The sequence below is a fragment of the Rousettus aegyptiacus genome, unplaced genomic scaffold (assembly GCF_014176215.1).
Source record: "Rousettus aegyptiacus isolate mRouAeg1 unplaced genomic scaffold, mRouAeg1.p scaffold_m13_p_5, whole genome shotgun sequence".
Lineage (NCBI taxonomy): Eukaryota > Metazoa > Chordata > Mammalia > Chiroptera > Pteropodidae > Rousettus > Rousettus aegyptiacus.
In genome coordinates this window covers 113,233,321-113,257,251 of record NW_023416308.1, presented here as the reverse complement: position 1 = coordinate 113,257,251, position 23,931 = coordinate 113,233,321, and the positions used below count along the sequence as shown (strand labels likewise).

Sequence of the window (23,931 nt, the reverse complement as noted above, 5' to 3'; positions counted from 1 at the left end):
TTCCTGATAAAGAAGTGGAATGTTTCAGGGAAAGGTTAAGTGAAATAAGGAATAGGAAAGAGAAACTGAAAGAAAAGAAGCTACTGAAATTTTCCAATGTTGGGGTTATTAGGGGATAGAAAAAATGCCATCTTTACAAAAAGTCATAATGAAGCTATTATGTTGATTGGGAAGATAAGATGAACATTTTTAGAACATTTTAAAATGAGGCACCAAAAAAAATAAAATGAGGTTGTGAACTTGATGAATAGCTAAATCTCTTTTTTTAGTCTTTGGAGGATTGTCCTCTGGATGAAGACGAGGATGCATTTCAGGGCCTGGGAGAGGAAGATGAAGAGATTGATCAATTCAATGATGATACATTTGGGTCAGGTGCAGTTGGTAAGTGACATCTTTCTCTTACATCATCATCTTGGTCTCTTGCTCTTTTCAAATGCTCTTTTGTAAGTGCTTTGTCTTAGTAGAAGTAACTTCAGTCACTAACTTAGCAAAATATTCTGTTCTTGGTCTTAGAATAGTCTAGTCTCAACTGGTAGCATCTGGGTCTCCTTTTGACTCACTTATAAAACCAAGTGTTCTCTAAGCCCCGTCCCTTCCAGCTGTATAATCTATTGCTCTAGGTTCACAATAAAAGGAATTCAAATTTTTAGGTAAGTAGACATTTTACAAAGAATTAAAATAATCAGAAAATTTTTATTTCTGGAACATGTAGTTTAAGGAAAACTAGTGAACTAGGAAAAAACTCAGATGTGGATATGTTGTTTTAAAATTCAGTTGATCAATAATGTATCTGCAGGACCCTGCATTTATCTTATAGTATCTTTAATAAAATAAAAATTTTTTATTCCAAGAGTTTTAGTTATAAAAAGGCTTCATGAGTTAGAAAAGTGCTACTTCTGGATATAGATAAGTATTCTAGTAGTTGGAAAAGGTTATAAAAAGTTAAAGAGCCAGACTATACTTAGAGGCCACAGAGTTATGATTACTGAGATGGGAAATTTAGAGAGCAAGCTTATTTGATAAAGTTTGAGCATTAGCGATCCCAGAACGAGTACACTAATAAGTTAAACTGCACTTTTTGAAACGAATAAGACTCAATGATAATATTTTTGCTTTGACTGTTGATATTGAAAACAACAGCAATTTTTGTTGGGATGTATAAATATGAATGTGATTTCTTTGGGCTCAAGCACATCTGTTTATGCAACAAATATTCAAAGTTAAGTAATAAGAAAATGTTTAGCAGTAGTGGGTAATCTCAAGATGCTGAATGCCAAAAACAGGAGATCTTAAAAGTGTCGTAATGGTTACTGGTTTTACAGTGACCTAAACAGCTTAAATTTATGAAGACTTAGACTGAGTTGAGTGAACTAGCAAAAGTGAAAGAGTATACTGTTGTCAGTCAGGGTTTACAAAACTCGGTAGGTAGAGAGCTCAAAACTGCCTCTAAAAGGAGCAGCAAGGGAAATGTTTAAGGTAGTAGGTAGACTCATTGCAGAATGGGAACCAAAGACCTTTTGGGGTATAGCCATAATTTAGATGTTGAGCTGTTCTCGCTCTGTGGAGACCATAGGGGACAGCAAGAGAATAGAATTACAAAAGCAAGGAGCTGATATGAATTAACAAATTCTACTTAGAAGTTAGTTTAGTAATCTATAGAATACAATAGAAACTACAAACATTGCATGTTTCTAGAACTCTTTTTCTTTTAGAATGAAGTTGATAGAATCAATTCGCAGATATGCGGGTAAGGCAGCATGATAATGTGTCTTCAGTTTGAACCTGGACAGAGGAGGAGGAATACTTTTGCCTTCTCACTGACTTCTGGAGTGCTGTGGACCGTCTTTTTTTCCTGAACTTCCTCACAAGATGGGGGAAATGTCTTAAAAAGATGCTGGAGTATGCAGAATTGTTTTATGAGAGAAAGAAAAGTACACACTCATTGAAAAATTTCCTAGGTTCACACAGAGAACAGATAGTAAAAAGCAAAGGCAGTGAAATAGCATATGGTTAGCCGATTTCCTACCCTGGGGCATAAGAGTAGGACTTCTTGATCAACGAAGTTTATATCAGAGAACAGATTTCCAAATGTAAGCCTTTTCCATTGAGTATAATATACTTGAATTGTAAAGTAAGAATCTTAATTCTTCAAACATCTTGATTTAAATAGTATGAGGATATATAAAAGGAAAATTGCTCGCTAAGTTGACCTGTGACTTCACACACCTCTACACGTAAATATACAGCTGGTATAGAGAATTTAAACCAGGAGATAAAATGTCAGGCCTTTGACATGTTTTAGTTTGATGATTTTTCATTCAAGAAGTGTCTTGAATGAAACATATTAGAACAGTAGTTATTTTAAGTCGCTGGCTACAACTGCTCTGATGTCATCTTTCCTTAAAAAACTAGTCACTGTCTCCTGCAGGGAAAAATGTTTGCATCATCTTATTCAGGATTATAAATTTCCTTTTTTTGTTGTTGGTATTGCTGAGTTAGTAAAATTACAAAAAATAATTTGTCCTTTAAAAACTTTCTCAGTTTACTTTCTTAGCAAAGATGACAATATAATGTCACATTTAATTTTTAATTACACACTATTCAAGAATTTTTCAGATAACTGATAATTTAAATTAATACTGTGATTTTCATCTGAAGTGGGTTTTTCCTTTTACCACAAGTAGTACATTCAAATCTACCACAGCCCAAAGAATAGACAGTGGCTCTGTTCACACCAAATTATAAATTGGGGAGTCTTATTTCCCTCAGTTTTTGGACCACTAGTGTTACATGATACATCGTTATGTAATAAAAATAGCAAATTTTAAATGTTTATAATCAGACCCTGACAGGGACTTAGCCTGCTTGAATGTTTGCTTAAGATGTTAAGATAGGTATAATATTTATTACAGTGTTGTCATATTGAAAATTTGCAGATAATCTAAATTTCCATCAGTTGGGGGTAAGTTAAATTAGTTTTAGTTTATCAGTAGAATAGGATCTTATATAAGTATTGAAAAGAATGAGATGATCAGTTATGTGTGTGTATGCATGCATGAAAAGAGGTCCAAAGTATATTGCTTGAGTGAAAAAGAACAAGTTAAACTTTATAGTTTGCAATTTAAAAAACATAACACACCTGTGGAATGATTGGAAACTTTCACTTCTAAGTTACGCATTTTTGATGTAACATGTAAATTTGTGATGTAACATGTATTTTCTTTGCAAGCAGATAAAAGAATGAAGGTAATTTTAACAAGTTGCCCCTCAGAAAATGGTCAGTAATTGAATTCTTTTTGTTTTTAAGTGATTAGCATTTATTATACCCTTAGGATATACCAGGCACCTTTTTTTTTCCTTGTCATGGTGCCTCCAGTTCTTCCTTCTCTTTTCTAATGAGATAAATAGGAAAATTAAATGAGAAGATTATCTTTAAAGAAATTTTTTGAGAATTCTGTGTTTCTATGTTAGTTATGAAGGGAATTACCTCTTATTCCCTCTGTTGCATTTTATAAGACACAAAACGAAACAAATCAGAATAAAATATACAACATGCAAAAGAATGCATGGTGTTATGATAGATTAGAAAGTAGTGTGTGTTTAGATAAGATGATGGTAGAATTAAAATGAAGATTATTCAGGGAAAGCTTCAGTGAAGAGGGAAAGGTGTCTGAATTTGAATGCCGAGAGGAGCAAAATAGTAGCGATCTTATGATGGAAGCGGAACAGAACACTGGAATGAAAGAAGTGATAGAAGTAAGGTCTTGCTCTAGAGAAGGCGGTAAAGGGGTCTGAAGATACTCATCTGCAATAGCAGGACTCCAGAATAAGCCTGTGTCAGCATAAAACATGAAACAGCAACCTTGTGCCAGTGCTACAGACTGTATGGTATGCAAGAATAATAGCAGAGGCACAGTTAAAATGGGAGAGGAACTGACCCAGGTCCAAGTCACTATTACGTTTGCCCCGCTGTAGTGCAGTAGGCACCTGACCCGTTTCCCTGTTTCCCGTATTGCGTCCCCCCCGGTCACCCCCAATCTGTTTTCAACACAGCAGAGTGATTCTAAGAAATCAAGCCACACCAAAACCTCCCATGACTCCTCATTTCAATCAGAATGGCCTGTGAAGCCCTGAAGCAGCCCCCTCCTACTGCGTCTTTGAGCTCATCTTCCCCGCCCCGCCCCCCCCATCATTCCAATCCAAACATAGTCCCTCTGTTTCTCAGAACTGTCAAGTCACATCTTAAGGCCTTTATACAGACTCCCTCTGCCTGGAACACCTCTCCCAGATACCCACGGGGCTAACTATCTTACTCTTGATTCTTCTGCTCAGATGTCACCCTCTCAATGAAACATACCTCTGACCACCCTCTTTAAAGTTTTCAGTCTGCCTCTATTCCTCCACGTTCCTATAGCATTTCATCTACTGGAGTATCTACTTTACTCATTTATTATGTTTATTGTCAATTATCTGTCTTTCCCCTGCGTGAAGGAAAGCTCAGGAGGGCAGGGATCTTTGTCTGTTCTGTACACTTGTGTATCCCATACACCTAAAACAGTGCTTGTCATGTAATAGATGCTCCACAAATACGAATTGAATGAAATAAATGGATTCAAAGCTTATAAAGAAGATGGCAGTTATCATCTTAGGCTGTATGCTAGTGCAGTGAGCTTTAACTATCCTTTAAAGATTTTGCCTGAAATGTCATAGAAATTCAGAACCAACAGTTTAGAAATTGGTTTCAGAATATTCTTTGGACATCATTGATAAAGCGATTACTCTTAAGTACTTAAATTTTATTCCTGGGATGATGTTATTTGTTCTTATTAGTGAAAAGCCCATTTTAATATGCCCCTTAGTCTAAACCTTATTTTGTGTCTCTAAATGAAAATTTAACTTTTCACCTCTTTTGGAGTTGAAATTGTTCACTTACTTGGTTAACAGAAGAATTTTATAAAACTTAGTTTTAGTATGAACAATGTTTCTTTCTTATGGTTTCCTTATAGATGATGATTGGCAGGAAGCACATGAGCGACTGGCTGAATTGGAGGAGAAGCTACCAGTGGCAGTCAGTGAACAAACAGGCAATGGAGAAAGGGATGAGATGGACTTGTTGGGTGACCATGAGGAGAATCTGGCAGAAAGGCTCAGTAAGATGGTGATTGAAAATGAACTAGAAGATCCAGCTATTATGAGGGCAGTGCAGACTAGGCCACTTTTGCAAGTAAGTTACTCTGGTGTGAGCATTATAGGAGGCTAATAATTAAAGTGTAGTATTGAGCATTGCCGTTTTATTTTATCTATAATGAGAAAATTACATATGGCATAGAAAATTGTTAATATAATTCCCGAAAGCAGTTCTAGGGGAACTGCTATCTAGGACACAAGTAGCGGGGAATAATGTCTATTCTGGAACACTATAATCTTATGCTCAAGCAGTTGAGGCTTTTTTAGAGCTTGGTTCACCAAAAGCAGATATGTCTCGAGAGAGCCCACGGTTTGCCAGACTTTGTGCATGTGTTTTCCTTTTTTGTTAGCCCCAACCAGGAAGTCTCAATTCTAGCATCTGGGATGGATCTGAAGTTCTGAGGCGAATCAGAGGACCACTCCTTGCTCAGGTATAAAACATTTTCTATGAAATTCCTGACACGCAGGAATTGTCATTGTTCCCTTACCGAAACATGTAGTTGGATATCATTTGCCAGTCTTAGGCCGATTATTTCTTTAGCACTCGTAGTGGGCCAGCTGATTGATTGTACCCTTTCTCAGCCTCCGTGATGGTGCTCACTTGACTGTGCTTTACTTTGAAAAGGTTGAAAGGAAGCCATTGAAACTCAGATTTGTCAGCTTACGATTTGAATTACATAAAAAGTCATTTCTATGCAAAACTATGAAGAATGGAGAACAGATCAGTGTTTGCCTGTGGTTGGGGTGGTGGGAGAGGTGACTACAGAGGGAGATAAAGAGGAAGTCTGGGCGTGATGAAACATCTGTGGTGGAGCCATGACTATGCATTTATTAAAACTCGGGACTCTACAGCAGATTTTACTGGATATGAAATAAAAATAAAATTAAATTTTTGAGATACTTTTGGCATCTGTAGAGATTATTAAAACATTTCAAGTTAGCTAATTTTTTTTTTTTCCCCTATTTCCTTAATTAGGACATGCCTGCCGTGTCTGTACTAGAATATGCCTTGCCTCAGAGGCCCCCACAGGGCCCAGAGGATGATCGGGACCTTTCTGAGCGAGCATTACCAAGGCGGTCAACTTCACCAATCATTGGGAGCCCTCCTGTTAGAGCTGTCCCCATAGGCACCCCACCTAAGCAGATGGCTGTACCCAGCTTCAACCAACAGGTACCTCTCATTAACAGGCACTCAGCCCAGGATGTTGGGAATCTGGGCAAAATTATTCGGGAAATTGGTGATGCCGGGAGGAGGGTGGAAGTTTGGGTAGGCATTAGATGAGAAAGAAAAATAGCCAATTAGAGAGGTTAGTACCAATAAGAGACACATTCCCTAATGCCCTTTGCTGGTGCTGCTCCTCTTGCTGCTGCTTTTTAATTGGGGGAAAAAGGGTAGTTAACCACATTTAGTGTATATATCCTTTTTCAAAGTGTTTTGCTGGCTGCCCAAAACATTGGCAGAGAGGTAACTGAAAGCTGGGGGGAGTGGGAACACACAGCTTTGTCCACATCCCTTTTTACCTTTAAGATATCCCTGCTTTCCCTAGAGCCTGTGCAGTCCTGTTCCATAGACTTTCCTCCACCTGAAACCAGCAGCTGAAAAGGAAGGCCAATTTGGAAGGTATGGGGGGAGGGTGGTGTTGGTATGGCCTAGTTAGGCTCAGTATCCTATGAAAAGGTGGAGTCACAATGTATCACAAAAGAGCTGAGCATGGCGGCCATATCACAGGGGCTTCAGAATAGGACTTAGTTAATCCTCCAGCTTTCTTATCATTCCTTCTCCCTCACTGCTACCAAAATATATCCTCTTGGAGAGAATTTGCAAGTCCGAATATCTGCTGGTACCTCCCTCAGATAGCATGGAAGGGTGGGGATAACTGGAGAATTAGCTAAATCTTCCTCAGTTAAAAGTGGCACGTTGCTTGATACTTGTGAGAGGAAGTGACCAGAGGTTCTGTGTGTGAACTCATAGCCATAGCAGTTTGCTTAGAAGTAGGGCTTTGCATTGGGTTCTGTGTCTGTACCAGTACTAGAGGGGAGGGAGTGTAGGTGGAGGAAAAACTGACTTCACTGAGTGTAGTTGTTTATATGTTTGTCCTGATAGATTCTGTGTCCGAAGCCTGTCCATGTTCGGCCCCCAATGCCACCACGCTATCCTGCTCCCTATGGTGAGAGGATGTCTCCAAACCAGCTCTGCAATGTCCCGGTATGTCATTCTACAACCTAATGAAAATGAACAGTCTGTATTTTTTGAACACTGCCTGTATGATCAGTATACTAGTATATAGACATCTCCTAAATTATACATTTTTTTTCTATCTCCATACTTGAATTTCTGGATTTTCTGGTCTCCAGGACAGATGACATGGTTTACCATGTTCAATTGTTTCTTACCTCAGTTCTTTACTTATCTTTAAAAATCTAAACTCAGCATGATCATCTGGTTTCCTGCTGTCTCTGTCCCTCATTCTGCTGCTTTCTTTTTCATGTTATATTGTCACAGTGCTTCATAACTTCACAATTACTCTCATATTTCTTCAGTTGACATTTTCACTGTACATTGAAGAGTTATTATATCCGAGTTTATTCTGCATTTCTACTGAGTTCCCTTATTATATTGATTTACCTGTTTCATAGTAAGCATATACTTTTTTTTTTCTAGAACTCTTCCCTACTGGGTCACCCTTTTCCTCCTAGTGTTCCTCCTGTCCTCAGCCCCCTCCAGAGAGCACAGCTTCTTGGAGGAGCACAGGTAAGCCTGTGATTAGCCCGACCCATAAAGAGCTCTCATACTTTCCAAGTTGTCCTTTTTTTGATCTTTAATCAATCACTACTGCCGCTTATGTTTTTCCTTTACCTTTTCAAAGAAAATTATCGATGGAAACCATTAACTTTTCTGTGGATTAAAGCAAGGGGGTCTGCTGATTAACTAAATCTAAGATTTTGCCCCTCTATGTAGCTACAGCCTGGACGGATGTCTCCCAGCCAGTTTGCACGGGTCCCTGGATTTGTTGGTAGTCCACTTGCTGCCATGAATCCCAAGTTGCTGCAAGGGCGAGTTGGGCAGATGCTTCCCCCAGCACCAGGCTTCCGTGCCTTCTTTAGTGCTCCGCCCCCTGCTACACCACCACCCTCACAGCAGCACCCCCCTGGCCCAGGACCTCACCTACAAAACCTAAGGTATACAAAATAAATGCGACTGCGACTGTTTATTCATTGTCAGCCAAGTCTCCTGATATTTGCAAGTGACCCATTTTTAGATGTTACTGGATCTTCAAGTTGCCAGACACAGAAATGTTTGACAGTCTGCAGGCTCTCTTATGAATCATGTTTCCCTTGAGTCACATGCTTCCTGTTTACATTTGCACGTTATTAGTTAATTACTTCTTATTTATTCTATAGTTTATGTCTCACTTTATATTAATTTTATTAACACACATACTCACATAGATACACAATGCTTATCACTTAATAAGAATTACTATACACTAAGGGTTCTCTACAGAAACAGAATGGGGCAATATATATATATCCATGCACATATGTATACAAACACATACACATTTGTGTATATGTATAAACATAAATTACATATACATATAGAATATATATGTATACACAAATACTTGTATACGTGAAAGTGAGTATTCATCCTCTTTTCTGGTTTAATTCAGCTTTTAATTTTGACAGTGTAACAAGGTGCTTCTAATTTATACATTACAGTTTTAGTCTTGAGTCTAAAGTTTGTAGGGTGAGCTAGCAGGTCAGAAACTCAGGCAGGACCTCTGTGTTCCAGTTTTGTGGCAAAATTCCTTTTTCTTTGGGAAGCCTTAGTTTTTGCTCTTAAGGCCTTTAGTTTATTGGATTAGGCCAACCCACATATCAAGGGTCACCTCTTTTGTTCTTAAATGAAATGTGAACCAAATGTGAATGTTAATCACCTCTACAAACTATCTTCACAGCAACATCTAGACTTGTGTTTGATCAAACAGCTGGACACCATAGCCTGGCCAGGTTGACATATAAATTTAACCATCACACACATATTCAATGTCGTTATCAAATAGCTGAAATTAAGTACATTAAATCTATGAAGAGACTTCTGACAGGAGCAAAAGAAAAAGAAGAATACTGCTTTACTGTCAATTCACTCAAATTTTGTGATCCTCCTCTTAGTTGAGAATTGGCCTTTGTGGAAGACATGAAAATATGGCTGTCTTTTCCTTCTGAATGGTTTTCTTAGGATAGTTTCAATAGTCCCCTGGATAAACCTATATGAAGTTGTCTTGTACCAACAACATTTTTAAAATCTTCAAATCATCAAGGCAACAGAACTGAAAACCTTTTCCCTTTTTTCTCAGATCTCAGGCCCCAATGTTTAGACCAGACACCACTCACCTCCATCCACAGCACCGTCGACTCTTGCATCAGAGACAGCAGCAGAATAGAAAGTAAGTACTCATCCTCCCCCTCTGTGGTCTCTTAATTCAGCTGTTCATTTTGACAGTGTAACAGGTGCTACTAATTTAGTTTACTTTTAGTGAATTTAATTAGCATTAAGCTTATTTTACTGGCAAAGGCAGATCATATGTGCTCTCATTTTATGGTTTTGATAACACCAGCTGTAATAAGATTTTATCAGCTAATTTCCAAGTTGCTGTAATTCTGTTGATCGTAAATCAGAAATACAGTTCAGATCTGATTTTTTTTTTTTTTAGTCAATATTTTCTACTCCTTACCAGGTTCTTAGGTTACTTTTAACTACCTTTTGTCTACTTCTCAGCTCTGAGATAATCTGGAAATACAGTGGCGCCTTATATTTGGGTCTTACGTAAAGCCAAATTGCTCTTTAATTTTACCTGTAATTATTTAATTCTCATACAACAGATATAAATATATATTTATATATGTGATCTCAGCTGTATACCAGGCACTGTGGTAGATTTGGGGATTGAAAGAACGAGATATATAAAACCCCTGCCTTCGTGGAACTTATATTCTGTAATCATTCATATTTATAAAATAAGAAAATTAAAACTTTGAGGTTTTGTCAACCTTTAGTTTTATAGTTCTCTGTGTGTAATTCCTTCAAAGAAATTCTGGAATATTTTTTGCAGGGAATAAAACCAATATGGGCTCTTCAATTATTATAAAAATACTTAAAATTTTTTAATTAAAATTTTTTTAAAAATGTAAATACTAGTGCATTTGTTAGCAATATGGCATTGCGCACTTCTGAATTTGTTAAGAAGGTAGATCTCATGATTTCTGTTCTGTATAACAAAAGACATCATCTACAAACATGTAATTCCCAGTAGAACCTACATGGCTCATAAAAATGAAAGGAGTTTCAAGCTCACTTGTAATCAGAAAAATGCAGATTAGAATTATATAACCATTTTACATCATACAGGCAAAACTTGAAGTGTCTCATCATTGTCATTGTTGGCAAGAATGGAGTATACAGTCTCTAAAGAGAGAATTTGGCAATACATAATGAGATTGAAAATATGAATACATCACATATTAGCAGTTCTACATTTTAGTATGTACCTGAGTATTTTATCAAGATGGGTGAATATGAAAAGCGTGGTGTTGCGTAAGAAACAAGGAAAATTATATGTTTAATACCAAATATGTAAAACCGAAAGGCACACAGAATAATACTGAATAAAGTTTAAAGATGGACACACAAGTAATAAAAGAAGAGAGACATTTCAGGGAAGATACATACCAAGGTCATTCCTCTAGGAAGGAAAGGAGGCTAGAAACTGGAATTTAGAGATGTACAAGAGGGCCTTCAGCCTTAAATGTGACACTATATTAACTCTAATGTTACTTTTTAAAAATCCAAGGCAAATTTGGCCAAGTCAGTTTTTTTCATTATGTCTAGGTAATGGGTAAATGGATGTTTAATATATGCTGGTCTTTTCTTTACATTGAAGTATTTCATGATTTTTCAGCAAGTTTAAAAAAAAATATGTAGACTAGGAGTCAAATTGACGTTCAAATCTTTCTCTGCCACCAGGTATATGGCTTTGGACAAATTACTTGCTCTTTTGGCTTTGGTCTGTTGTCTTAAGTGGAGAAAACAAAACTACCTACCTCATAGAGTTATCGTAGGACTTGCACAAAAGCCACAAAAGTACTTGGCATATGCTAAGAAAGTCAGATCTTAGTTTTATTTCCTTAGTTATGTATTGCATACCTTTTTCGTGTTGAATTCTGTTAAGATTCAGCTCTTTTCACTTCTAACAAAAGCAGAGAGGAATCTTGGTTTTTTTAATCGGTCTGGTTTATTCCTGTAGTGTTATAAGGCATAATTAATGTACCACTTGGGGTGAATGTGGTGTATGTTTGTTTTTCAGTCAGCACCGGAATCTCAATGGTGCAGGAGATAGAGGAAGTCACCGGAGCAGTCATCAAGATCACCTCCGAAAGGATCCGTATGCCAATCTCATGTTGCAGCGAGAAAAGGATTGGGTCTCTAAAATTCAGATGATGCAACTGCAAAGCACTGATCCCTACCTGGATGATTTTTATTACCAGGTAAACACTCTGTGCCAATTTTAAGGATCAGCTGTTTAGTCCCTCACTCTGGTGAAGGCAGTCATTTAACAATTGGTAGAATTAAATATTGATAGAATTTTCTCTTGAGGTAATCTTAGAGTAGATAAAAATTGACTAAGCAAATTCTGTCTTATCACACTGCTCACTGAAAGGTTCTCATGGATGCTTTTTATTTTTCACACACAGAGGCTCTCAGGTCAATGTTTTCATATCCCTTTAATAATCTGAGATTCTTTCTATTAAGAATATTAGCAGTCTAACTTTAAATATATTTCCATTGATGATTAGCTTTTTTGAAGGCCGGGGTTTTTGATAAATTTATAGCAACCTAACAGAGTGCAGGTTGTTCCAGCCACTAGCATAAATATTTAATGAAAGTTGCCATATCCTGTGTGTGTGTTTCTTACATGGCAGAATTACTTTGAAAAACTGGAGAAACTGTCAGCTGCTGAAGAAGTGCAAGGTGATGGCCCTAAAAAGGAGCGCACCAAGCTCATTACCCCTCAGGTGGCCAGACTGGAGCATACCTATAAGCCAGGTAAGGTCCTTCTGCCTGGGCCTGGAATAAGAGAAATTTGACAGGGTGCTGATAGGTTAAAAATGAATAACTATATAGATGGTTGGGTAGAGATGTTTGAAACTCATAAGGCACCATGTCCTTAGTAAATGCAGAGGTAAACCTTTGTTCAAGCATGGAGTAGGTGGTTTGACAGATGGCCTCTTGAGATTCTGTAGCTTAAAACCTGTTGTAATTTCTGGTATCTCTAAAAATAGATAAGGGAGAAACACCTCAGATTTTTATTTGATTGTTATTGCAACAGAAAAAAATAGAAAAGGATAGATTTTAATGAGATTGCTTTATTAATACATGGGGTTTTTTTTAGTAAATTGTTATACTGTGAGTAAAGACTAGAGAATATAAAGATGTCTGAAAGCCACCTGCCTACATTGCTAAGTTTTTCTTGGAAATTTTTTGTCCTTACAGTGCAGTTTGAGGGCTCTTTGGGAAAGCTTACTGTCTCTAGTGTGAATAATCCCCGGAAAATGATTGATGCTGTTGTGACATCTCGGAGTGAGGATGATGTAAGTGTCAGAAGAATTGTGCGTTTAAGAACTTCTGGGTCATCACTCCTTTTGGGGTCTTTGTGGAATGGAATCAGGCACAATGGAGTTGGTTGTAATCCATCCTAACCTGGAGCTTTTGACCTTGCCTGTCGTGGCATTCTGCTTATCTTTGGATGAGCTGAGGTACTAATACTTTCACCTCTAAGGCAGCCAGGCAGGACCTGGGGTGGCAGGAGTCTTTCAGCTGGGTGACTGGCTGCAAACAGTATCGGCTATTTACTCCGGCAAAATTACTATTTTCTATGTGTTTTAAGGTTTTTTACATGAACTTTTATCTTCTACTACATTATCCCATTGCCTTTTGCCTGTCTCTGAATTAAGTTCGATGGTTTGTGTTGGGTCTATTTAATCAGCTCTAGGACCTTGTCCATATTAGTGTTGTTTTTAGATTATACCTTTCAAAGAGTTGAGTCTCAAAATATTGTCACAAATGGAAGTACATCTGCACAAGTAGAAGCTTCTTTTTAACACAAGTAAAGAGTTTACATTGAATAGTCTTATCTTTTTTTAGGAGACAAAAGAAAAACAGGTTCGGGACAAGAGACGAAAAACCCTTGTCATAATTGAGAATGTAAGTCTTAGAATTTGTTGCTGTAGTTAGTTTCAAATAAGGAACTGTCAAATGTATGTGCTCACAGAAGTGGAAAAGCAGCTGTCAGTCAGTGCTCCCTGATTAGAATTAATGGATATGGTCTTGTTAACTGTCCCTTGTGTGCCGGGTCACACTAGGACGGAGTGGCCTGTGTTTCACCTGTGGTCTCACGGAAAGAGCACTGCAGTCATGGCTAGAAGTACTGGAGTTTTGTCCAAGACAAACAAACAAAAACTTACAGATAACAAAATGGTGGTCACCAGAAGGAAAGCTGGGAGCGGGAGAGGTAGAAGGTAAAGAGGGTCAAACACATGGTGACGGAAGGAGCTGTGACTTTGGGTGGGTGACCATACATGCGTTATACAGATGATGTATTGTAGGATCGTGTACTTGAAACCTATGTATTTTTATTACTCAGTGTAACCCCAATACATTTAACAAAAATAAAATAAGTATTGGGGTTTTATTTAGGACACAACTGAATGCTTTGGGGCAGGTCACTTTTCTAAGAAAAATGAGAATAAAAATGACATTGTTCCACCTATAAATTAATCAATTAAGCCAGGTTACTCATATTTATTGGCCACTCCCTGGGTGCTGAGTGCTAAAAAAAGGGGGGTGGAGGGAGTAATATATGGGCAGTTACTTTATACAATAAATACCATGTTGCAAGGCCATAGAGCGTAGCAGTAAAGAGCTCAGACTCTGGAACCAGGCTGCAAATCATGTCTTTTTCATTACTAACTGCATCTATGACTTGAGGCAAATTACTTTTCTGTGCTGTCCTCAATTTCTTCCTCTGTAAAAACGGAGATAACAATCTCCTCCTCACTGGGTTGTGGTGAGTATTCAGTGAAAGAGTATGTACATGCCAAGGTCCCTGGAACAGTGCCTGGCATCCAGCAGTAAAATTAAAGTAAGGCATAACCTGGAGCAGCGATACAGGTGGTGTATAGCACAGTGCTGCTGTGGCTGCTGGGAATTTTAGAAAGTGTGTAATCATTTCACTATCATTACCTTCTGGATTAGAGATCAAGGAGGGACAAATAACACTGTATGAAGAATTTTTTTCACTCTGTTCTGAATTTGAAGGAGCACCTTTTTACTCTAAGCCTCTTACAGTGAGTTTTCACCTTTTAGTCTTTATCATCGGGTAGTCCTGAACTGTAAAGTTGTTTCTCTAATACTCTGACCCTGACTGAGCTCACTGTGGCCGGCCTTGTGTCTCACATAGACCTACAGTTTGCTCCTTGATGTGGAGGACTATGAAAGGCGTTATCTCCTAAGTCTGGAAGAAGAGAGACCTGCCCTCACGGATGAAAGAAAGCACAAAATTTGTAGCATGTATGACAACTTAAGGGGGAAATTGCCTGGTCAAGAGAGGTAAGTATTGTGCACTTACAGGAAAACATGAGACTAGCTGGACTCCTTACTGTGCTAAACTGAGCTTTACATGTTTGAGATAGATATCCTACCTTACATCTCAGTAAGCTCCAGGTCTATCCTATTGGCCTAATAACTCAAATGCCACTTTATATAAAACATTTCATAGTAATTCCCAGCCAGGAAAAAAAAAATTCCGAATTCATTTAATCAACAAATACCAGTCAATATCTACTAGGGAGATACAGTGGAGAGCATTACTGAGTTTTCTGTTGTTGAGCCTACAGATTGTACCTGTTTTATGCTTACTAGCACGCTCAACCCTGTAATCTTTATGTATTCTCTTTCCTACCAAGCTGAAAGTATAAACATTTAAACTTCCTTGGGATTTCCACAGAATACTCATACACTGTGATACTTTAATATATCTTTTTTTCTGTATTGCTATCATCTCCCTCCTCCCTAGTATCTGGAAGAATCTAGTATCTCGTAGAATCTTGCTAATGGTAAATTTTGTATAAATCCCAAATATTTACTTGATGAATGCAAGTCTCCTGATAACTCGCTTCCTCTTTGCCCATTCAAGAGAATGGATGATTTCTCTAAGACAGGGCATACACAAAATAGAACATAAGAATAAGCACCTCCTTTTCAACACACCTTTTCTGGAGCTGGGCTGACAGGGAACCGGTTAAGTAAATGTTGGTTTATTCAGAGATTGCAGTATTATGCAGCCATTAAATTGTGTGTAATTAAAGTCTATTCATTATGTGGAAAAGCATTCACAAGAAGTTGGAAAAAGTGAATTCGGTGGGCCCATTTTTTTTTTTTTTATGGAAGATAAAATACACAATATATAGCAAAATTTTCTTAAATGCTAACACATTGTGAATATTTTTATTTCCCTTTTGCTTATATATTTCAGATTTGCTGTATTAACCATGTTTGTATAGTTTAAAGTTAATAAAGGAAATTAATGCATATAGTTTGACCAAGTTTTTAACATAGAATTTTTTAAAATGTTTTTCTGCATTTGTGAAACTTGAAAAAATTCCTATTTTTTTAGTTGCAAGTTGGAAAAATAATTCTCACTATTTTGTAGTACAGATAATAGAGTGAAAATGAATGAGTTATGTTCATTCAGTAACATGTAGGAGGGAAAAAAAGGGGCCATTTTACATTGTCCTTGCTGACCTAACATTTTTCTTCCCCTGCAGGCCAAGCGACGACCACTTTGTACAGATCATGTGTATCCGAAAAGGGAAGAGAATGGTCGCCCGTATTCTTCCTTTCCTCTCCACAGAGCAAGCAGCCGACATCCTCATGATAACAGCCAGGAACCTCCCTTTCCTTATCAAGAAGGACGCACAGGATGAGGTGATCCCCAAGTTTAGCATCTTTCCTTTGGGTCTCCATAGTTAGTAAGATTGCTAGAATCCAAATTTCTTTTCCTCCCCTCTTCTGTTGTTTTGTCTAATCTTTGGCCGTATGACTTGATTATTTAAAGCAAAACTTTTAATTACTCCAGGCATATATTTTTCAGCCCATCTTTCATCCTACGGACCATGTTCCTAAACATGAAGAAAGCAATAATTCCATCTTATTTGATGTAGTTGTAAAGCTGAGGTCTGTATCCAGATTACTTGGGAAGCAAATAATTCAGCCCTTACCCCTAGACATGCTTAATGAGAATTTATAGAGAAAGATCAGGGCTTCTGTATCTTTAACAAGGTCCCCAGTTGAATCTGATGTGTACTGTTTGCAAACTTAAAGTCTTGGTTACTTTGTTGGCTATAAAGCATCACTCACTGGGTTGTTGGCAGTAGCTTTAACATTCACCTGTGTACTTAGTTGAATGGCATCCTGTCCACAGGAATTGAACCAGTGCTTTTAAATAACTTTTATCATGATCTAAACTAGGCTGGAATTTGAAACATGATTATCAAGTTTATAAGTTAACTCTTGGTAACAGTTGCTCTCTGCTTATCCCTGTCATAATACTTGAATAACAGCATTTATAATCCTCTAAGAAGTTCAAAGCAAGAAATTTACAAGATTAGCATAAAGGGTGAGATTCAGAAAAATAGAATTTATGAGAATGAACCTGATAGAATAGACTGCAGTTGAGCAATAACCACGTGCTAATAACCCCCAGGAAACACGTGATCCCGAGATACCTTATCAGTGGTTTGACATGGAAGAGTTGAAAATTATTCCTTTTGAAGTAATAAGTTGAAAAAATTCCTTCTTGAAATTTTAGCATTTGCATAAGAAATGAACACAGAAGTTAGGTCTCATCATTGGAAAAAGTGAAATGAGGTGAGACAAGTACTTTTTAAAAAAGATTTCAAGAATGAAAAATAGGTCAGAAGTTAAGGATTTAAGGTTTAGCCTAGAAAATAGAATACTAAAAGTAACAGCTGCCTTACAGCATATAAGTTGTAGGCAATGAGGCAGGTACTCATAATCTCAGAACTCACCAGTGGAAACAAGTCGGAGAGAGCTTTATTCACTCAGCAAATATTTATTAAGCAATTCTGTGTACCAGGCAGCTTTCTGGCCGGGATATACAGTACCTAGTTCTAAGTGCTAGAAGCTAGGAATCCAAAGATGCCTGCCTTAGTGGAGCTTACCTGCTAGTGAGGAAAACGTGGTTAAATATAGAGGCTAAGTTTGTACCTACATGCATTGAGTAGTAGACCACATCTCTAAAGACCATTTTCCTTGATGTAATAGCTAGTTCTAGGTCTTATGCCAGAAAGCAGGGAAGCTAAAAGATGACTCAGGTCCTTTGTAAAAGATTCACAGATCTACTTGAAGGGGCTTCTGTTGGTAAAAGGGATTATTTGCAACTTTAAAAAAATTACAGCAGTGGATTAAAATATGATAAATATATTTAATGAGTTTATAATGATTCCAAAAATGTCACCTTTGGAGATTGCTAGGCCATCAACTCATTCTGAAAACTGGAAAGTAGAGGAAAAGAATCGCGCATTTATTCTGCCGTTCCGTTACCATCTAATATGGTAACTAGAGGGTTGATGATAGGAAGTTCTTTATAAAAGAATTTCAGCTACTGCAAAAATATAACTGCAAAATATGATAAAATTAGGAAATCATTATTTCACAGCTTCTACCGAAAAAGCAGTCAGTCTGGACAGCGATCATCACTGGTGCCAAAAGCATTAGGTAAAAGCTGGATGGGGACTTTACAGTAGCTGGAGCAGGCTGACAACCCCTAAGCTGGCCAGTCCCCGCTGCACCACTGAGAGGAGCGCGCCAGGCTCCGTGCCTCCCGCTGCGAGGCGGTGGAGAGCACGCAGCGCTGTCTGGGGAGCCCTCCTGCGCCTGCCCTCTGTCACCCTTCCACCACCTCCCCCTCCTGTCGAACTGGAATCTAATCAGATTTCTGATTCTATCATTTTTATGGGGGAAAAAAGAGGATAGGGGAACCTGTTAAATGACACCACAAAGGTGCAGTTAACCAGATCCACACTATGGAACAAATGGCCCAGTTTCTTCAAATAAATGACAAAGGACCTGTTAATGGATTTTAAAAGCCTTACCAGCCAAGTACAATTAACGTGTGGCTCTTATTTGGAACGTAATAGACATTTTTGAGACAGTTGGAGAAATCTGAGTTTGGAGTAGATCTTAGATGATTATAAGGAATTAAATTTTGTAAGGTGCGATAATATGAGAGGTTTCATTAGAGGTACAAAGCGAAGTGTTTGTGGATGAAAAGATATACAGAAGGAACATAGATTTAATACGATTAGCAAAATAGTGATTTAATTGTTGAGATTGGGTGATGGGTACATGATGGACTTCATTAAACTGTTCTTTATACATCTGTGTATGTTTAAAAATGCTTTAATTGTTAAAGCTTTGTTTATTTCAAGTAGTGATCACAAAAAGTAGTTCACTCTTCATCCTTGGATGCTAAAGTAAAACCAACCTTCACTTTTTATACCATGGGCAGTGACTGCTGGAAGCACTTTTCATTTCCTTTTCTGTATTATAACCTCATTACACTGGTAGCGCACTGTTTTAACTTTCCGGTCCGGGCCTACGGCAGAAAGGAATGAATGACCAGCAGGCTAGAATTGAACAACCGTGGATTCTGGTTCTAGTTCCTAGCTTTGTAACTGAACACTGAGCTTCTGATCACTTAGGAGCTTTTCTAATGAGCTATACAATTGGTTAATCATTGTCCCATTTCCTCAATGAGCTTTTATAAAGATAAAGCAAGATAGAATTAAGTCTGAAAATACTTCTCTGTAATTCTGTGGCACTCAGAATTTACGTGTCTTAAAGTGCTTCTCACACTTTGTTGAAATTGCCAGTTTACTCATTCATCATCCCCACTGTATTTTAGATCCCTGAGGGTCTGTCCTTTTAACTTTTGTTTTTAGTCCACAGTGCCTGGCACATCGTAGGTGTTCATATATTTGTGGAATAAATTAAAATACTGATGTTTTATCATGAGTCTTATGTATTTGAGAAGTGATTTTATACCTTTGATTCACAAGTTATGATGTTTCCTATGCAAATTAACTTGAAAAAGTTCTCAGTAAGTCTGTTGTTACCACTCTAGTAGCATCTCCTTAGACTTAAGTGTCAGCCCCCGTTTCGTTAAATCTCACCTCAGGCTGTTGACTGTACAGCTGACCGTCATGGTTGCCAGGATCTAATACTTTTCTTTACTTTTTGTGTAGGTGCTGCCATGCTTATTGAGTCCCTTCTCTCTCCTCCTCTATCATCTTCCATCAGTGACTGTCACCAGCCTTCTGCAACAGCTGATGAACCTACCTCAGAGTGCAGCTGCACCAGCTCCCGCCAACCCTCACCTCACTGCTGTGCTCCAGAGCCAGGTGGTCTTGCCCTTTTATGGCCCTGGACTTTGCAAGGCTTCTGATTTGCGTTATAGATAAAAATAATGGCTGCCATGGCTGTGGAAACTTGTAAATAAGTTTCTTTCAGTCAGGAGTTACAGTAAGCTTCTAGTAACAGAGGCTAGAAATAACAGTGGTTCCAACAAAGTGGAATTGTAGGAATCTCTTGTGGAATAGATCTGTTAACAGCGGCTTTACAGCATCGTCAGGGACGTAGGCTCTTGTGGTTTGCTTTCTCTGCCATCATTAGCAGCGGCTGATGTGCTCGTGACCTCTAAGGGTCTGTGATGGTTGTAGAATTCAAGACCCCACTTTGCATCAGAGAAGTGCTCGTGGAAGGCCAAAAGGTGTGGATTAGCTGTCTGTATGCCTTATTTGGACCTTTTCCAGGTGTTCGAACCAACAACCGCTTAATCTCAATGGGCAGATCTTAAGTCACATGCCACACGCCACACATAACTGTAGGGAAGGCTGGCAAGCATCATTCGTTCACAGCATTGTCACCACAAGTAAATTCAGAGTTCTAATAGGAGGAGGAAGCATATTGGGTGGGTACATAGAGGTCTCTGTTATAAGACTAAATAGTAGAACATCTCATTTCATCTTTCATTTACATCAAGTTAAAGAATCAGAGACTCAGGGAAAGCATAATATAGAAGAAGCAACATGAGCTAAGAAGCAACATGAGCTTTTAGACAGAACATGTTTTCATTCCTTGCCTGCCCTTTCTAGGTTTGTGACCCTGAACAGATTATTTCACTATGCTGAGCCACAGTGTCCTGATCTATAAAGTGGATGTGAAGATGTTGATTTCACAGTTTTCCTGTTACTTAGATGAGAGAACAGCTGTGAACAGTTCATTATAATGCCAGGTCCGCAGAGGGTACTCATTAAGGGCCATCTGTTACAAGAGAGGGAAAAGATAGTCTCTTTTTTCATCTGAAAACCTGCGGAAGCATGGCTCTGAAGGGTAGTGCCTCAGCAGGTGAGAGAGGTGACAGTGCCTCAGGGGACAGGGGTTGTGGAGTGATCAGTTATGTGCGTGCCATGTGAGTTAGTCTCCCAGTATTAATTTTGATAAAGGCAGTAGACTGTCTTGAGATCAGCAAGACTATATAGGCCGATGTGTTTTTCTGACATGAAGGGGACTTGTGTGGCGAGGCAAGGTAATTAATCCTCTACGAGTGGAACTCAGGAAGGTGGGATGGAATCCCAGAACACCTGCCTTCTCTGTGACCCATTACAGCTGGCTCAGACATTAACCCAGTACGTTTTGCCCCTGTTTGTCTCTTCATTCTATGCCCCTTTAGACTGTGTGTTTCCTGCTTGTACTACCCGCTAAATGAAACAAATCTAATGAAACAAATCTTCATACATTTTAATTGCTAAAGCATGTTGCCAAATTTTGATAATTCTAGATATAGTGAATGTATCTGTTTAGCCTTCCTCTTTTTTTATTTTTATTTTTTAGATTCTTACTAACATCCTGTCTAAGCCTTTACATTTCCAGAGAGTTGTGTCCTTTTTTAAGGAAATGTCCTCTCTGCATCCTGACCATTTCAGTTACTTTTCTTTATACATTTTCCCACTGTTCTTAACACCTTTTTTCTTAATTCAAAATACTTTATTTAATGTTTTTTATTTTTTCTGCAAACTTTAATTTTCTCTATCACACTTTGTCTTCATTTAACTTTTTAAAATCCATTTCTATTCTCGTAAATAGGAGAAAAGCTCAGCGTCACAGAAAAGCATGCAGTGGGATCGTTTGGGTGGGTGGAGTGCCATTCCCTCTCTAACAGAAATCCCCTCGACAGTATGGGGGGATGAGGCAGTGTTGAGTATGACTCCCTCTGTCCCCTCTTGCAGTTTGGCCTGTCACTGCTCCTCGTTGTCCTGAGCCGCGGGGAAGACCTGCAGAGTTCAGATCCTGCTACAGAACCAACGGAAAACAACCAGTGGTCAGTCTGGGCTGTATTTCTTCTTTTGTTTTAAGTTCTGTTAGTAAATTTTCATTCTTATACTCACCTTGTTGTCGTTTTCCTCTGTCAGGAAGGAGGTGATGTTCATGGCAACCCGAGAACTTCTGCGGATTCCCCAGGTGGCCCTGGCCAAGCCAGTCTCTATCCCCACAAACCTAGTATCCCTCTTTTCTCGCTATGTTGACCGGCAGAAACTGAACTTGCTGGAGACAAAACTGCAGTAAGTTTGCAACAAGAGAGTTCCACATCTCACTACTGTTGGCACTTTAGAGGTTGTGATGAGGTGGTTGGGGGGCATAAAACTGAATTTGGTGGAAGAGATTAAAGACTTCTATCAAATATATGAGTGTCTACTAGATAGAAAACACTGTACTGGGTCCAGCGGCACCCTCCTGTTGACTGAATGCTAAGGGTAGCGATGTCTTAGGTGTTTTATTGTGAGAATTCTTACAAGGATGTAATTTTAATGCAAAAGATTGCCTATGGTTTTAACTCATTTATACAAACAAGTTTCCTTTCTCTCTTTCTTTATACCTGTAGGCTAGTTCAGGGGATACGATAAAAGATCTGCAAATGTGTCCTGTACCTCCTTTTGACTGTCACCTGCACTGCTGCCATCACCAATGGAGTGTTTTTAATGAGGGAGGGAAGGTAGCTTATTCCCCAAAGCATCCTGTGGGACTGATTCCTGTTCACAGGGGTCGTCTTTAAATGCCAGGTGTCTCCCCACTGCTCTGCGACGTTTGGCTGGGTGGTGCTTCTGCTGGTTTCTTCTTACCGTCTATGTTACAATTCTGCATGTCCTGTTTTTACTCAATTTCTTCTCAATTTTGCATTTTCTTTGCCCTAGAAACACAAATATAATCTCTTCCTTTATCCCACCACCAGTACTCCAGTTCAGAGTAGAGCATAGCCTGCCCGAGGATTCCTTCCCTCATCCTCTTGAAGTCTTTTCTCATTGCCCCATATTAATAAGACTATAGGAGAGCCAAGTAAGTAGAAATTAATATATATATGCACACACACACACCCCTCTACATATGTTTATGTGGTCTGCAGAGGATCCTTAAAAATGAGTTTTAGATCGAAAAACATTAGGTTGACACATCTCCCCTCTAAACACAAACCAGCTGATGTAGTTTTAATCTGTTTCTAGTCCATCTTGTAATTAATTTGGTGGCTACTATTTCTTTCAGTATAAACAACAGGGTATGCAGCACATTTAAGAACATCAGAGCTCTTAGTTGGCTGATGCCCAGCTCTAAGCCAAGAAGTCCGTTTTCTCCTTTCTACATGAATGTCCTTTGTTTCTTTCCACCTCAGTGGAAACAGCACACGGTTAAACCTTTTTCCCGCTACAACTACAGTGGACTTGAGTCTGCCCCTCAGGTGCATGGAAGATTGCTCAAAAAGGTTCTGACTTAGAGCCTGCTTCCACGGTATAGCTTTTGTCTTCCCGAGACTGCTTCAGTAAGCCATGCCTTTATTCTCACCTCCCGTTTTTATTTGGTGTTGGGTAGAAACCTCCAAATGTAACCATGGAAGCTGTTTGGCTTGCTTGCTTTTCAGTCTCCTCCACATCATGGGCAGAACGCTGGCCTTGCTACTCCATCTCACCAAGTCCCATCCCAGGAGCCAGGGGCCTGGGTTTGAATCCTAGTGGGGACAGCCATGACCCCTTTCAGTTATCCCTCTCCCATTCAGCACCCAACCAGGAGGAGAGGGTTTGACCCCCTAGTGGTTACAGCCATCGAGAAATGTAAATCTGAATTCATTTTACATGGCTGTCCTGATACACTTCCTGCTGTTTCACCTTTGCGAATGTAGTGGGGGTGGGGGGCAGGTTATGATATTTAAAGAGAATAAACGTTTTGCACATACATGTATCGTACAACAGTAAAGTCCTCCGTTAAACCAGCCGTCCTTGTTCTTCATCTCCATTTCTTTCCACTCTGTAGCCCCAGGCCCCACCAGCTGTTCCCCAGTGACCTTGCCTAGCTTCCCTCTGCCATTATCTACTGACTGTCCCCACCATGCGCCTTTCCTGCCTTTCCACCTCACAGCCGATCGAGTGAATACTTGATTACTATTTCTTCCTTTCTGTGCTTTATCTTTTTTGTTTGGTTCTAATAAAAATTAAAAGTTTCTAAATTTACATTTTTATAGGGTATTGTAAATAAAAACAAATTGTATACTTGAA

The 23,931-nt window shown here is 38.7% G+C and overlaps 1 protein-coding gene across 1 annotated transcript in view; it reads left to right on the top strand.

Annotated features, from left to right (window-relative positions):
* The window catches only part of PATL1 (PAT1 homolog 1, processing body mRNA decay factor), a 25,846-nt gene extending 1,915 nt beyond the window's left edge, over positions 1–23,931 (top strand). The window contains exons 2-19 of the mRNA XM_016119027.2: positions 270–381; positions 5,007–5,224; positions 5,538–5,618; positions 6,164–6,358; positions 7,292–7,393; positions 7,850–7,939; positions 8,147–8,367; positions 9,549–9,638; positions 11,556–11,736; positions 12,172–12,295; positions 12,743–12,840; positions 13,394–13,453; positions 14,709–14,857; positions 16,075–16,234; positions 19,576–19,731; positions 21,619–21,710; positions 21,802–21,951; positions 22,272–23,931. Of these exons, the coding sequence (XP_015974513.2) occupies positions 270–381; positions 5,007–5,224; positions 5,538–5,618; positions 6,164–6,358; positions 7,292–7,393; positions 7,850–7,939; positions 8,147–8,367; positions 9,549–9,638; positions 11,556–11,736; positions 12,172–12,295; positions 12,743–12,840; positions 13,394–13,453; positions 14,709–14,857; positions 16,075–16,234; positions 19,576–19,731; positions 21,619–21,710; positions 21,802–21,951; positions 22,272–22,293 (2,301 nt within the window). The 3' untranslated portion in view covers positions 22,294–23,931. The remainder of the gene's footprint in view (positions 1–269; positions 382–5,006; positions 5,225–5,537; positions 5,619–6,163; positions 6,359–7,291; positions 7,394–7,849; positions 7,940–8,146; positions 8,368–9,548; positions 9,639–11,555; positions 11,737–12,171; positions 12,296–12,742; positions 12,841–13,393; positions 13,454–14,708; positions 14,858–16,074; positions 16,235–19,575; positions 19,732–21,618; positions 21,711–21,801; positions 21,952–22,271) is intronic.